Source organism: Nicotiana tabacum, chromosome 10 (assembly GCF_000715075.1).
Source record: "Nicotiana tabacum cultivar K326 chromosome 10, ASM71507v2, whole genome shotgun sequence".
Classification (NCBI taxonomy): Eukaryota; Viridiplantae; Streptophyta; class Magnoliopsida; order Solanales; family Solanaceae; genus Nicotiana; species Nicotiana tabacum.
Window position 1 is genome coordinate 129,944,629 of NC_134089.1, and position 16,095 is coordinate 129,960,723.

Sequence of the window (16,095 nt, forward strand, 5' to 3'; positions counted from 1 at the left end):
TATTTCCTTTGTAATTTTCTGGCGAACGAGATTAGGACGAAATTGTACCAATGCTAAGTCTAGTTTCATCATCTAATTTATACCATATCCAACCTTCCACTAACCTAGTCAAGATAAAGATCATGTTAAAGAATATTTTCCCAAGCGCACCAATAATTGTTATTGGTTTTGAAATAGTCTTCTCATGTTATTTATTTTTAAGAATTGTTTCCTTTAACTGGTCAAATAATTATATACGTAGGGTCAAAAACGTTTGCGCCAGTTACATTGTGATACACATGTATATGTGTACTTTTCAAGCTTACTAGACTATGCAAATATAGCGAGGGAAAATGGGATTACTTATGGTATCACGTTTTTTATTATATAATTTGCACTCTAATTACTATACTTTGATTGTATTTGAGCCTAAATAGTACTTTGTACTTCTTATATGTATTATGCTTTGTAGAGATGACTTCGCGTAAGGAGCGATGTTGGAGCTAAGTTGGATGATTGGGAGCTTTGAAGTCTTAATAAAAGTTCAAGGGATTAAATCGGGATCGCGTTCGGAGGTCGATGATCAAGTATGAATGTCAAAAATTGAGAAAAAATCATATTCTGAGAAAAATGCATTACCGTGCCGCGGGCTGCGGGCGCTAGTGCAAAATTCCTGCAAGTGAAAAAATTAGCTCAGAGAGGGTAGTATAAAATAATGCCCAACTTTTTTCACTTAGATTCAGAGAGGGTAATTTTATTCGGGCCCGTTTCTACTTGGTATAAATATACTGTAAACACGTTTTTGCAGGGATTCGGCCTAGGGGAATTGTGGAGAGCTATCACAACCTGAAGACACAAGATTTCATCAATTCTCTTGCCAACAATCGGTGCAAAACGGAAATTTGTATCGTAAAATTATCTTTGATGTTTTTTTATATTCTTAATCTCAATTATGATGATTTTCTCCACCGTTAGGGAGTAAGTTACTATAAGGTTTGACGGATATGGTGTTTGATTGATATTTGTGGATTTAACTTTGGTTCAATTGCATGAATTCGTTTATAGAGCTTTGAATTTTTCGTAAATTTATTCACTAGTTTATTTAATCTAAAGAGAAATATTTGGTGATTAAATTTGCATTATCTGGGTTGGTTTAATTTGGTAATTCTTCTAAGTAATCGAGAGAGCTTCTTAAATTATTGATTAAACCAAATTAGGAGAATATTCGATAGAAGTTTTCCTAAAGACTAGTCCACTAATGTGTTCTTGCATATCTCCACAGTGCTTCATATTAATTATTTCTATTGTAGAGTTCAGATTTAATCGAGAGGAATCTTGACCTTACGTTTAAGCTAATCATCGAGTGAATTCGTGAAAATCATTAGAACATTAGAAGTGAATTTAAATAGAGTAAGATCCCGAACAACTAGCTTATACATATCCTATTGTGACCCTTATTTCTCATTTTGGCCTACAATCCGTTTTAGTTCAACTCTCACTCTCTGTGAGCAAGTCCAATAAGTAGTAATGTTGATTTAGTACTCCAATTAATTGTAGTCAGTAATCACTTCAAATCAAGTATTAATTATCTTGAATAGTAAATAAGTAGAAATTACCCGAACATTGTTTAAATTCTGTCTCTGTGGAGACTATATTTTACTATATTATCTTGGATTAACGAGAATTAATTTCATGTTGTATTTTGCGCTCGTCAATTACCAAGTCACTATCCTTCTATGGAAGAAACTAATGGAGATTATATTTTGACGGGGATAATGTTGAATAGAATGACATCAATAATTGTATCTTATTAAGAAAAACGTATAATTAACGGTAATGTAAACGAAATTATAAAGGCAAAAAACATACGAAGAAAAGAGAAGAAGAAAGCAACATTCATGTGGCCCATTTCTTGTCAAATCAGTAGGTCCTTTGATGTGATTTCATCCCCCATTTTCTCCTGTTCTTTTAACCTTTGCCTTAGCTTTTCAATAGTTGCCTCATTTTTGGCTACAAAAATCGATCAATCACAATCTACTTCAATTCTACTAAAAACATGTCAAATTTTGATAGAGGGAAAGAATTGGTTGAGGGATCATCAAGATCCCCAGGCGATCAACCAGCCACACTGAGTCGATACGAGTCTCAAAAACGACGAGATTGGAACACTTTCGGTCAGTACTTGAGAAATCAAAGGCCACCAGTTTCCATATCCCAATGTAATAGCAACCATGTCCTAGAGTTTCTCCGATATCTAGACCAGTTCGGGAAAACTAAGGTTCACTTACAAGGTTGCATCTTTTATGGACAGCCCGAGCCACCAGCTCCCTGTACTTGTCCGTTAAGACAAGCGTGGGGAAGCCTTGACGCTCTCATAGGACGGCTTCGAGCCGCCTATGAAGAGAACGGCGGCTCGCCTGAGACAAATCCATTTGCCAGCGGTGCTATTCGGGTCTATCTAAGAGAAGTGAAAGAGTGTCAATCTAAGGCACGTGGCATTCCGTACAAGAAGAAAAAGAAGAAGATTGGTGGTACCAGTGACAGCAAAGGAGATGATGATTCCACTTCTTCTCATCACCCATTTTCTTGATCCAATTAATATATATATATATATATATTGGATTTCTGCCTATTGCCTGCTTCTTCCCAATGGTAAGATCTTTCAAACACTACTAAATTTCTTGTGCTAGCTAATTTTCTTTACTTGAGTGCTTAGTTAATACACTACGAAGGGTATAAATTTTTTTCTCTTTCCCAAGCATCTGTAACTCTGGCTGCCTTTCCACTCATCACTTTGGTTTTCGCCAAGCCAATCAAATCTGCCTCTTGTGCTCTTATATAATCTTTGGCCTCTCTCTTCTCGACTTTACTAATAAATCATATTTAAACTATATGCAAAGTTACAAGGAGACGTAAGGGACTAGGCCGATACCTCTATATATTGAGGGAAAGAGGCATACTTTCAGTATCTTTACATCAAAAGGCAAGATCCAAAGGTGAAAAAATATAACAAAAACTAGTACAAGTAGGATTTTTTAGATTGACTATATGATGGTTGAAACAAGATCGTTCTTTGACTTTTATATAAAGTCTTCCTTCAAACTTATGAGAGGGGTATAATTAAAGTTTTTGTTCAAAAGGACAAACTTACTTTATGTTGAACACTAGGTTTCAATGATCTTAAGGAATGGTTTCAATGATCTTAAGGAATGGTTTATACTGTTAGACTGGGTTTATCAAAACCCGAAATGATGATAAGAAAACTTGGTGGGGGAAAGTAGAGTCTACATTCCTTTACAATCTTAACTCGTGAGTTTCAATTGATGAAAGCAGGAAATATTTAGCCCTTTACCTCAAACCCTAGAAATGCTGGATGAAAATGGCAAAAATATGATTGAATCTCTATTGGATCGAAGTGAACGTTTTAAAATATTAAAACTACACTTGCAAATTTGAAATCTAAGCATATCAAGCAGAATTCCGATAACACTCTCCAAATTAATAACCCCATTTACCTTCATGAAAACAAGATTTGTGGAACATAAATTTGACTGACATGAATGAAGAACTGGCTCGTCCTCTTCTCTAACTTTGGTAACAGCTAATTAGCTCAAGAATGCAAAGTTTTCTGTAGTATTTGGACGTAGTAACTATTCCTGGTTTTAATATTTGTCACCCTTTAATTTCAACTTGTTTATATTCTTTTCGGATTCTGCAGATTTTGTGCACCCCACATATAGTCATTTGAGGAAGCATACGCTTTTGCAGTTTAGCAGTATCATCCTAGAATAGATAATTATATATATAGTAGTAATTAATGTCCTACACCTGAATCAATCAATGTATAATAATTTACTCAACCATGGATAATAATTCTTGTTAATTTATAAAAAAGTAAGTTTTACATTGGATTTTTAAATCCGCAAAATCATGATTACGAATCTTTCTTATGTACGAGAAACAATATAATATATATAGATATTCCTTCAACTTCTTGGTAACATTAAAATACTAAATATTAATATTCCTATAAGGGCGCACTGATAGATCACCTTATTAATGCAAGGACAATTTTGAGATTTGAATCTTTCATAGTTTAGTTGTCCTTTTGTATCTTTACAAGATTGCTCACTGTTTGTATTGGATCTTTGTGGGGGGTCACACTTATTCTTTCTTTGTCAGAATGCTCTTATATACACATATTTTTCATAAAAAAATAATGATGTACTATGACATATTCCTATTTTCGCCAATATCGATACTGTTGGTCGTTTGCTGCATTTTTTGTCATCTGTTTGCTTCTGCTTCATATTGTTCATTGACATTCAAAATGGAAACAGGTAGCTCATCTCTTGTTTTTTTATGTAGTAACAATAAGAATACTGGACAGAATGTGGGGTTATTTAGTTTAGTTACCCTTCTTTTTAATTTCACAAAATGGTAAGGTGATGATAATAGGTTAATCCATAGGCGAATGTAACTAATCATAAAAGATTAAACATAAGCAAAATATAGAGTAAGCAAGGAAATGTTACTAATGGAACATGTAGGAATAATAGGTGATATTCTTTTATTGTTGACCCTCATTTTAATTGATTAAATGCATGAGCATTCAGAGATTTTTGTGAATTCTATATATATATATATATATATATATATATATATATATATATATATATATATATTTATTTATTTATTTTTGAGGAATATTAATTTGAGATCCACAATGAAAATTTTCCTCCTAAAAAAATAATGATGTACTATGACATATTCCTATTTTCGCCAAACATAAGCAAACTCCACACACACACACACACAAAAATACGAGGAATATATTCACGAAAATCTCTGAGTGCTCGTGCATTTAATCACTTAAAATGAGATTCAACAAATATAGTGAAGGTTAAATGTAGATAATATTCGAATGTAAAAGGGTAAATTTGACCATTTTTCCTGGTTTAAATGATAGTCGTACATTCTCTTTTTCACAAAGTTTAAAAAGTCTACAGCATATAATTATTAGTGTTGTTTTTAATCTTTGGGATAATTTGGTCTGAAGACAAGTTATGTTGGGATTAGTTATGATGAGATTAGTTGAAATTTATTATGATGGGATTAGTTATTCTCGTATTATTTGTTATTGATTGTTTGGTGTTGTGTTAATCATGGGATTTCAATGTTACTATGTTATCCTGAGATAATTTATCATGGGATTATTATTTCATCCTCTGGCAGGTATAAGTTATCCTGGTATTATGTTTAATTTCGGGATAACTTATCTCAAGATTAGTAACCAAATAAGAAATAAGGTGGTGCTAAATTTTTATCCGAGGATTATATTTGCTTATCCATCATTCCAAAAACCCCTTAGGGGTTGTTTATTACAATGGTGGGATATAAACAAGGATATTTCATGGGATTAGCTATCTCATCTATATATAAGATAGTTAATCCCACAAATTTAATACAAAATTTTATCCGAAATTAATTAATACCCAAATCAAGTATGGGATAAATACAATCCCAAGTTCTATTTCTAAATTAATATTCTTATCTTGGTAACCAAACGACCACTTAGTGTTGATTTTATGGTTGATGCATGTTTGTTTCTGGTTTTGAAAAAATGATTGAATATTTGTTAAACTCATCAATGTTTGGAGTGTGTATGTGTGTCTATATAGTTAAAGGAATCAATCTAGAAAATTTAATTGTCATGTTAGCGTCCACGCTTGTAGTTTCTTCGTTTTTCATGTAAGTATATAACTTAAGTATAGGTTATTTAAATGAGTTACACGGTCAGTAAAGATATGTATAGACAACTCAACTTGTTTGATACTGAAATATATATTGTTGTTTTATTGTATAACTTAGTATCTAAGAAGATCTGAAAAGATGGGAGCTATATACACTGCCAATAAGATGAATTTATTTCTATTTAATCTAAGTATATTTTAATGTATAAGTGGCTATATTGGTAAAATTAGATCAACTTTGCAGTATAATATTATTAATTTCATGATTAGAGATTGAAGAAGGTAGAACATTATATCTATCAGTTACCTAAGTGTAACTTAACCATTCACCCTTCTAGTGCTTCTATGCCGCGAGGTTCAGTATTGATATTCCTTTCCAACAACAACAACTCAGTAGAATCTCACTAGTAGGGTCCAGGGAGAGTAGAGTGTACGCAGATCTTACCCTTGTCCCGGGGGTAGGAAAGCCGTTTTCAGGAGACCCTCGGCTCAACAGACGAGACTATTGTTTTTCCTTTCCCTATGCTTAAAATAGGCTTTTACAAGTAGAAGACTGGGAGTGTTAATTTGTGCTCTTTAATTAAGGATACATTTCTAGTATCGCCTTTGATGTTTCATAGAGGAACTCTCCTTCTTACTTTATCTATATGTATTGAATTCTTATATTCTGATTAACTAGAAATCAAAACCGACTCAACATTAATGATTACATTATACGTTTATATTGTTTCTATCTTTTCTTTTGACATAATTATACATGCACATTTTTAATTTGTGTAAGGCAGATAACGTTCATATTATAAATACTCTAATCCTTGAAATATATTTCTAGAGAATAGAACTGATGACTGTACGCTTCATGAGCAGGATATTGCTGAACAATTAAGCGGTTTGCTATGTAGCTCTGGAAGAATTGTATTATGTCAACAATTTGGTTATAAGCCCCTTTCCTTTCTCTGCTAATTAAGTATTAGTATTGTTTAAGGGCCTTTCCTTTAAACAACTATTAAGTAATCCACTATTATTTTCTGGCGAACTTAGCCCATATTCCCAGCTATTAGTGAATCGTAAATTATCTCTTGTAAGTTTGTAAGATCATAAAACTTTTTGTACAAGTGATTTTCCCATTTGCCAGTGCAGCTTTTCTCAGTTTTGGATCCAAATTCTACCGTGCAGTACGTAGTTTATTCTCGGAAAAATTACGGTACACATACTATAGTTATTGTTCGTAGTTATACTTTCAGAAATTTACCGTTCGTAGCTATATTTGAATTTTATAGCAAATTCACTTGTAATACTGAAACAAGATATCGATTGTTTCGAACTGAAATAAGAGAGCAACAGCATCCGCTTAGTAAGCGGAGGCCTCGAGTTCGACGATTCTCAATGAAGCATTCTATTTTTCTGTATTAATGTACTGCGTGTCTGAATACAAGTAATACAAGCTAGTAACATGAACAGTAGGTACAAATGATATAATTAGACAAATTATAGTTGCGTATGGTAATTAGGCTCTAATTTGTATTGCTTTATGAAAATTCCTCATTATTCTCCTTTTTACCGTCGTGATATCAACAAAGTGAGTCTAATTGATTTCTCGCAAACTAAACATTCTCAAATTGTTTCCTTTTGAAAACCAAAAAGATATCTGTCAAAATTACAAAAGTCAAGATAGAAGTAATTAAGTCTAAACACAATTGTTGCCTATCCATTACAAGAAATTAAACTAATTGCCATGATGGTTTCTTCTCATTTCCATGGTAAGTGATACTTATCTTAAGCTAAATTCAACTGACATTTTCAAAACCAACCAAACTCGGTTTCTTATCAACCTTATAATACATACAAGCAAGATTTAACTGATGAAATTACACGATAAGCGAGGTTCAGTTTAGTTTTCACAATTCCCTTTCCCCTTCCTCTTTTTCTTCTACCAATGTAATCAAAGAAAAACTTAATTAAGTATATAGGACCAAACGAATTTTATAGTCAATCACTTTATGTTACCACTAATGTAAAACGGATTCATTTTTTAAGTAGTGAGGAGATTTCCTGCTTTCTTTTATCAAAATTGGACATTTTAAGACCGTTAGAGTTAAAAAAAATTACACTATCACGTCATCCAAAGAATATTTACAGATATGTGTGATGACCCGCCACGTCATTGTGAGCACGTGATTTTTGTTTCGCGCGACAATCGCTCCAAAAGAAATAAAAAGTAATAACAATTGATCCTGTTGAACAATTTTTGGATTTTTACATGGCACTTTGTTAATTATTTATGATTTTTTGCCCATTTTACTTTATTAAAACAAAATACAAAAAAAAATGTACGTGTCATGCGTAATCTGAACCGTAACACGGTTGTTAAATAAAAAATCATAAATAGGCATCTTTGTCCGTGATTTTGTTCTTGCTTGATTTTACCTGTTTTAAAATATTTTAATGTGTGTGCAATTAATTGTATTAAGTGTTTATTTAATCTTAGTTTGATTTTACTTAGGTTTTGTTTTTTAAAAAAAATATAAAGAAGAAAATAAAATAATAATAAAAGCCCTTCCTTTTAAAATTGGCCCAAACAAACTCAGCCCAAAACCAGGCCTGCCCGGTCCAGTCCAAGCTGACACCAAGGACGTCCAAACGACGTCGTAATGGTTGAGTCTGATCTGAGCCGTTGATCTCCAAATGATCAACGGCCAAGATCACCTCCCCATAACCCACTAATGACCCCGACCCGTTTCCACCCGGACCGACCCAAACACTCTAAAAGATGAAACGACACCGTTTTCCTCGAGCTGAAGGATCCTGGCCCTTCATCGTGCCTCATCCGACGGTTGAGATCGACCCACCCATTCCATATATAAGCCCCTTAACATACCCTGCCCCCTCTATCCAATACCCCAGCCTTCGTCTCCACAGACCCTTCCCCTCAAACCCTAGCCGCCCCCATCTCCCTTCACCAGAAACCCGGCGGCATGAACGCCGGTGATCTTCACCTTAACACCCTAGAATCCCCTTGACATCCTAAACATGGATTTGTTAACTACTTAACTCGGATACCATCCCACCTTCTCGAATCTTCATTTGAAGATTCGAGTCAAAACTCGATCTACACCGTTTAACCCCAGCTTCACACCAGACACTCCCCAGACCCCCCTCGAGACCAAACCATGCTTGGTTTGGTCCGAATCTGATCAGGGAAGCATGAATCCCAGATCTGATTTTTGGAACCTTAGGGTTCCTCGTCACTGGTCCATGTCCGTTCGAGCCAAAGAAATTAAGGTCTAATGGACCTTAATCGAAGTGTTTCTCATCTGAGAAACACTTCGATTAAAGTCCGTTCAGCCTTAAGAAAGGTCTGTCCAAGTCCGAGTTAAGGTTTTGATTTTTCGAGATTTGAGGTGAGTCTTGCTTTTTCTTTTCTTATTTCTGTTTAGTCCATGTGATTGACTAAAAGTCTGTTCATGTTTGTTTTAATTTGTGTCTTTAAATTTTATCAACTTTTGTTTGTCCACTTTACCTGAACCTCTGTGTTTGTCTGAATCCCTCTCCTATTCTGATAATGTGTATGTATGTGCTGTGCGAATAATTGAGCTTCAAATGTTGACTGATCAATTGGCTCCTCGAGTACCACTTTGCTTAGTCAGTATAATTCAAATCGTGTGTCGATACAGTTAAATGTCTGATTTTTGGTTACGATTGTATGTGTTATAACTAGTATAGTCGAGTCGACATGTGTCGTCAATTAGTTTCAACTGTCTGAACAAAAATAAATCGATTTGCTTCTTTTAAACATTGCCTGAATCAACTAAGAACTAAGTTCAGTTACTTATAGTTGTTAATGTGACTTCAGAAACCTAAGGTTTGGTCTGTAATTGCAATCTGAATTGATGGCATGTGCACTTGTGCACAACATGTGCATAAAGGCCCTTTTCGAATTAAAATAGTTTGACAGCATGCTTGTCAGATTATATTCCTGCTGCCCATGTTTGCTTTTAGTAAATAAAATGGGAAAGAGGACTGTCAGGGAATGTCATGGGAGGGTTTTATTTCTAAATAATTAAGTGGAAAAAGAAAACAGAGCACATGGGAGGGGGTTTCTTTTGGTCTAACAGGCTGTTAAAGGGCTAAGGTTTAGGCTTATAAAAGAAGAGAGCTGAAATACAGAAGGGAGGGGATATAGAGCATACATAGAGAAAAGAGAGAAAAGATAGAGAAAAACAGGAGGAGAAGGAGAAGAAAGGAGGACACCTGATATTAGGGAGAGCATACAGAGAGACAGAGGGAATTGTGAAGAGAGAGCATATAGGAGACCATCTGAGAATAAAGGGATGGGGATACACATTGAGAGATATACACATACACACATAAGTCAGGCATACAGATTTTAAGATAGACATAGATACATACACACAGACAGATAAAGAGAGAATACACATAGAAAAATTTAGTTTTGGAGATTGAGGGTTGCAGTTCTGAAAAGCAGAAAACTGGAAAGAACTCTGTTTGGTAACACAGACAGAAAAAACTATAAATCGCACTCTTCTTGCTGTCTTGGTTTCAATGGTCTTGACCTGTTTGTCCAATACATAATTTCTTCTAAATCCAACTGAGTATGCTGGTTGTTTGTTGTTTCACTCTGGGATTTGGTCTAGCTGGGATTTTGGTTCTATTCCAATTATTTTGTTTTGTTGTTGCTGCTGCTATTCTGCTATCTGCTGCCGCTGACTCTTCTGCTTCACTTCTTCTTTGTATTTCAGCATTCAAGTACACATTTCGAGTCCCATTTTGGTGTTAACTATAACAGTTTGAAAGCATGAAATGAAAGGAGTTTGAAGAAATTTAGATGTCTGTTTTGTAATGCTCATGGTATATTGACTTCTTTTGTATAAATTGATTAGTGCGTAATTCAGTAGCGAAAGATTGGTTAGATAATACTTAATCAAGTTTAGCCTCTTGCATCTTAGTTTATAGTTGTTTTCTAGTACAAGATGTAATGGTACAACACGTAGGACGTATGGATAATTGGTATAGAATTTTCGACTGGATTCACGTTTAACTACTGACATGCATAGGATAGAATATTTCCACCTTATACAATAATGTTCTGTGTTATTTTTAGATCTTTTATCAGGACCGCCAGGCAATATATAGGAGCACGTTCGAATCCCCATTAGTAATAATGCCTAGCGTTTAATTTCCTTAATCTAGCCTAAATAAGTCTAGTTAAGTTCGATTCGAGAAATGTTTGGATACAAGTATAGCATTCTGTCAATCTCACACGTTTCACAAGGTACGACGCCTCTTCACTTTGTAAACAATTAAACAGAAATTAATAAGAATCCATTTGAGGCCAAAGCATATAATTAAATTAGCATGTATCTTTTTTCCTTCTCGTTTTAAAGACAAATGCATTAGAAATGTAGCCACTTTAGGATATCCTTTCTAAAATAGGGACAAGCCTCGCCAAATAAAAATGCAAAATTGTGAGGCCCTCAATAAATAATCATAATAATTATTTAGAATTCAGGCTAGGCCGTTTAGTGAATCTCATGGCCTTCTCAAAAAATAATAACGCGTTATACTCTTTAGGCGCGGCTTAATTAAATCATATTCTTAAATTCGGGTGCACATTGATGTGACCCAAATCCAAATCTCAACGAAGTCAAAATGTGTTAGACGATCACGGGCGCATTGATTGTGACGTGGTTCAAGATGCATTTTCACGACGTTGCAATTCTATAAAATAAGTGATAATGATAAAAGAGGTTTAAATTTAATAAAAGCACGTAAGTCATAACATGTATTTAAATCAGATATTTGGCCATTATAACAATTTAAGCGACCGTGCTAGAACCACGGGATTCGAGGGTGCCTAACACCTTCCCTCGGGTCAACAGAATTCCTTACTTAGAATTTCTGGTTCGCAGACTTCATTTGGGAAAGTCGAAAATTTCCTCGATTTGGGATTCAAGATAAACCGGTGACTTGGGACACCAAAAGCCAAACCTTTCCCAAGTGGCGACTCTGAATTAAATAAATAATCCCATTTCGAATATTGTCACTTAAATTGGAAAAACTCCCTTCGCGCATTTTATCCTTCGGGGCCGGGCGCGCAAAAAGGAGGTGTGACAGCTCGGGCGACTCCGCTGGGGAAACGAACCCAGAACCACTAGTTCAGGGTTCAAGAATTCGAGCTTAGAATAATTGTTATATTTGGCTTTATTATCTGATCTTTATTACATGTTTTTGCATAACGTGCTGAATGTTGTCTTTTACCGATTTGATATTATCTGAACTGTATATAAACTGTGCCAAAACCCTTCTCTTCTTACCTCCGGGGAGAAGCTTGCTGGTCGAGACTCCCTATTCTGTTAGTGTCAATACCTGAAATAAGAAAGAGGTCGGACAAGTTACAAAGCCGGACGATCTCGCGGGTCCCCGGTACGTAGCCCCCTCCTCGACTCGAGTTGTCCGCTCGGGTACACAGTCTAGAACAAATACCCAGGTTACGAACCTTGAATAACTTGATTTCATGTCGGATCCCTAGTAGGAACTCTTATTTGCATCATGTTGCATTTGACTTAGGGGACTCAACACAGGGGTTGGGTCCATCTAGGACTAGCAACCTGAAATGAAAAGACCATCCTGCTGCATCCCTATCTGTTTTGCGCATTTATTTGCTTCAGTTCCGCATGCTGACCGGTTTCTAAAAAGAAAATAGCAGTGTAGGGAGATAATTACTTATTTTGGAAAAATAAAACCAATGTCCAAGTAGTGTCAAAACCTCGCCGGAATTTTTCTAAAAAAAAAAAGAAAAGAATAAAAACAAAATTTGTCTTCTTAGTTTGAGTTATTAAAAAAAATATATATAAAAAAAATTTTCTTTTTTTTATCACTTCCAAAATCAAAAAAAGGAGAAGGTATTTATTTAAAAGTAAAAAAAAACGGAAAATTCATAATTCAAAAAAAAAATGTTGTCTCTTTCGTAGTACCCCTTTTATAAATTCGGACTAATAGTCCAAATATTTCCTAAAAAAAACATAATAATATTTTCTTTAGTCTTTATCTCTTTGCAAAAGAAAAATATAATAAAATACGTATTCTTGATTTTTAGGTTTATTTGATTTTTTTTTATTTACGGTATGCCCGAACTACGCCGATTTGATTCTCACCGGATGTGAGATACGTAGGCAACCCTCGTCGGGTTCAACCCCCATTTTTGCTAAAATAGCCAAAATCAATGAATAAAAAAAATGCGTTTCAAACTTTAAAAAAGAGTCGTAAATAAATCGGGTGACGCTGTTTTGATAAATAGCCGAATGTTCCCGAAAGGGACGCCAGAAGGCTGACTTTGCATAAATATCCACCTTTGGGTCTTGTTTAGCATTTTGTCCAGTAAACCCACACAGCCTTAAAATCTTCGTCCCCGAAGTGTTTAAAGGCCGTGTTCAAAACTTGATCCCCTCTGTAAAATATTTTGAGTCAAGTCATTTTTGTTAAAATCGCCTTAATAAATGTGCAGGATGAGCACGATGCAAAATGAACATTTTTCAATAATGACCAAAATCCCTGTCAAGTTACGACTATGGTGGAATGATCTAGGTGTTGAAGGACAAAATGAGGTCAAGAAATATCTGAAAGGTCTTGTGGATTTGTTGGAAATCCAGCCTCGGGGAGATATCATAAGAGCTTTGGTTACCTATTGGGACCCGGCGCACAATGTTTTCCATTTCTCTGATTTTGAACTCACCCCGACTTTGGAAGAAATGGCCGGATACATCGGGAATACTGAACTTCCCTTGAGGGAAAAATACTTGGTCGCCCCAAGAGTCGTCACGGTACATCGGTTCCTAGATTCATTGAAGATACCTAGAACAGTCCACAACCCGGATCTGGCAGCCGGATTTTGTACTCCATGCTTTATATATGATAGGTACGGTCATGAGGAGGGATTCAATAATCCAATCAACAAACTGTGCAGCAAAGGAGTTAGTCAGAAGTGGGACAAGCACAGACGGGTAGCGTTCATGATGATGTTCCTGGGCCTTCTGGTATTTCCAAGGAAAGACGGAAACATTGATTTGAAGATATCCGGGGTCGTCAGCACTTTACTTACGCAAAATGACAGTACTCTCGCGCCTATGGTGGTATCTGACATCTTTCGAGCTCTTACAGTTTGTAAAGCTGGGGGAAATTTCTTCGAAGGTTGTAACTTGCTCCTACAGATATGGATGACCGAGCACCTCTGCCATCATTCCGAGATTTTGAGCCATGGTTCCCCGGCAAAGACCTGCATAGAAGAATCTTACACGAGAACCAAAGAGATCAGTTTGCCTAAAGGAGTCCTAGCATGGATTTCGTTCTTTCAAGCTCTTACGGCCAGCCAAATACAATGGACGCTAGGATGGTTGCCTGTTGATGAGATCCTATATATGTCGGCAGCTAAAACTTATTTCTTACTGATGGGGCTTAAGAGCATTCAACCTTACGCGCCCTGCCGAGTTATGAGACAGTTCGGAAGATGCAAGACAGTACCTCATGAGGAGGATCTTAGCACTCAAGCAGTTGAAATAAGTCCTAACGGACAATTCCCAGAAGCAAAGATTCGCCAAATCTGGAGTGAGTGTCAATATTTGAAATCAGATACTTGTGTGTGGGATCGAGCCAAAGGAGAGACGGCGCCAGGATACCTTGCATGGTATAGAAGGGAATTTGAGCATGAAAGGCCGGCTAAGAGACCCCACATCCGTAATTTCGCCGAATCATCGCAAAGGCAGTGGGATTGGTTAGCGAAGGAAAGAGGCTATTGCGCCGAAATCAGCAGGTTGAAGCAACAAGTGGAAAGCTTGAAATACGAGCACAACGTGCAAATTGCTACCGATCTGGGAGAGCGGAACAGGTTAATTCAAGAAAATGAAATGCTCAGAGCCCAGATCAAACAGATAAGGTTGGATGCAGATAAACAGCCAAGGCGTCGATCAGACGAGCAGCTGATAAAAAGGTTAAAAAGTGAAATTAGGGAATGGCAAGATGGTTTGGAGAAATCTGAAAACGTCATAGCGGAGCTCAGGGCACAGTGGGATGCGAGAACAAATAAGCATCGCCGATACTTGAATCAATTGGAAGGTGACCACGAGAAAACTGTTGCTAAAATAAAGAGAGAGATGGCTGCACTTGAGGTCAAAGCAACTAATCAGGCCGAGGATTTCCAAATTGAGAGTAGATATTGGTACGACTCAATAGCCCAGATGAAGTTGGAAGTACGGCGACTGAAGCATCGGCACATACAGGATGCCCAAGTATTCAAGATATGTAGCGATCAGATAAAACGCCTACTCGTAGAGAAGAAGCGAACCAGAGATAGGATCAAGGCCATTGCCCATGCCATCACCAGACGATGTCTACGATGTGAGAACATGTCCAGCGTTACCGTCCTCTCGGCAGTAATGGGTTATGTCAAGCAGACTATGCATGAGCTGGAGCAACTTGAGAGGGATCTCACGCCTAGGACCGCGGTGAGGCCGAACGATGCCCCGCGGACACCAATTTTCAAAACCATAATGCATTCATAGGTCAAGTCTGTATCTTAGCATCTTCTGTTTGTTTTTCCCATCAGGGTGATTTTTAGTCTATTTTGAATCCAGGTGTATTTTCAAAGTTCGCTTTTTCTTTTGCAAAATGTAATAGACCATTTCAGCAATAAAGAGGTTGTTTTCTTTTACGATCATTTATGTTTTTTTTGAACTACGTAATGATCTGATTCACGTAGGCATCGTGATACGTAGGCAATCCTCATCGGATCCGGTCGCATTTCTTTTACTGCAAAATAAAAAAAAACATAAAAGAAAAACAAAAAAAAAAGAGAAAAAGAAAAAGAAAAGAAAGAAAAAACTAATAAGAGGAAAAATGCCGGAATGACGCATGCTCTCGTAGCAAACATATAGTAATCCACTTAACTGTATAGGTGCATCATGCCCAACGTGAGATTAACTATCTGTTATTTGCTACAAATTAACCGTGCATTTGTCGTTGAGTATTCCAGGGTTTTTTGGAAAGACGGTTGGTTTGGTGAAAGTCTGGCCTCGCACTCATACTTCACGAGGTCAAGGAGAAGTGTTCAACTACCTGTTGTTAGGACCAGAAGCAGTACTCACACTTACTTCACCAGGTCAAAAGGAAGTGTGGAAATGTCTTCAGAAATTCCATTGCAAACAACCCCTGTTTTCGAGGAAAGCTCGATCTCAGCCGTCCTCACACCTGAATCCGCAACTGCGGAGGAAAATAGAATCCTACGGCTCCGCATATTGGAAATGCTGGACGATTGGAATAATGGGAAAGAGCCGCCAAGTGTCGTCCCTGG

General features: G+C 36.4%; 1 protein-coding gene across 1 annotated transcript; it reads left to right on the plus strand.

The window, feature by feature from the left end:
- The first annotated feature begins 1,967 nt into the window (after positions 1–1,967).
- On the plus strand, positions 1,968–6,895 carry LOC107784623 (protein LIGHT-DEPENDENT SHORT HYPOCOTYLS 10-like). Its single transcript, XM_016605781.2, has 2 exons — positions 1,968–2,631; positions 6,600–6,895. Exon 1 carries the CDS (start codon positions 2,036–2,038, stop codon positions 2,567–2,569), a length of 534 nt encoding a protein of 177 aa, XP_016461267.1. The 5' UTR covers positions 1,968–2,035; the 3' UTR covers positions 2,570–2,631; positions 6,600–6,895.
- Positions 6,896–16,095: the final 9,200 nt, after the last annotated feature.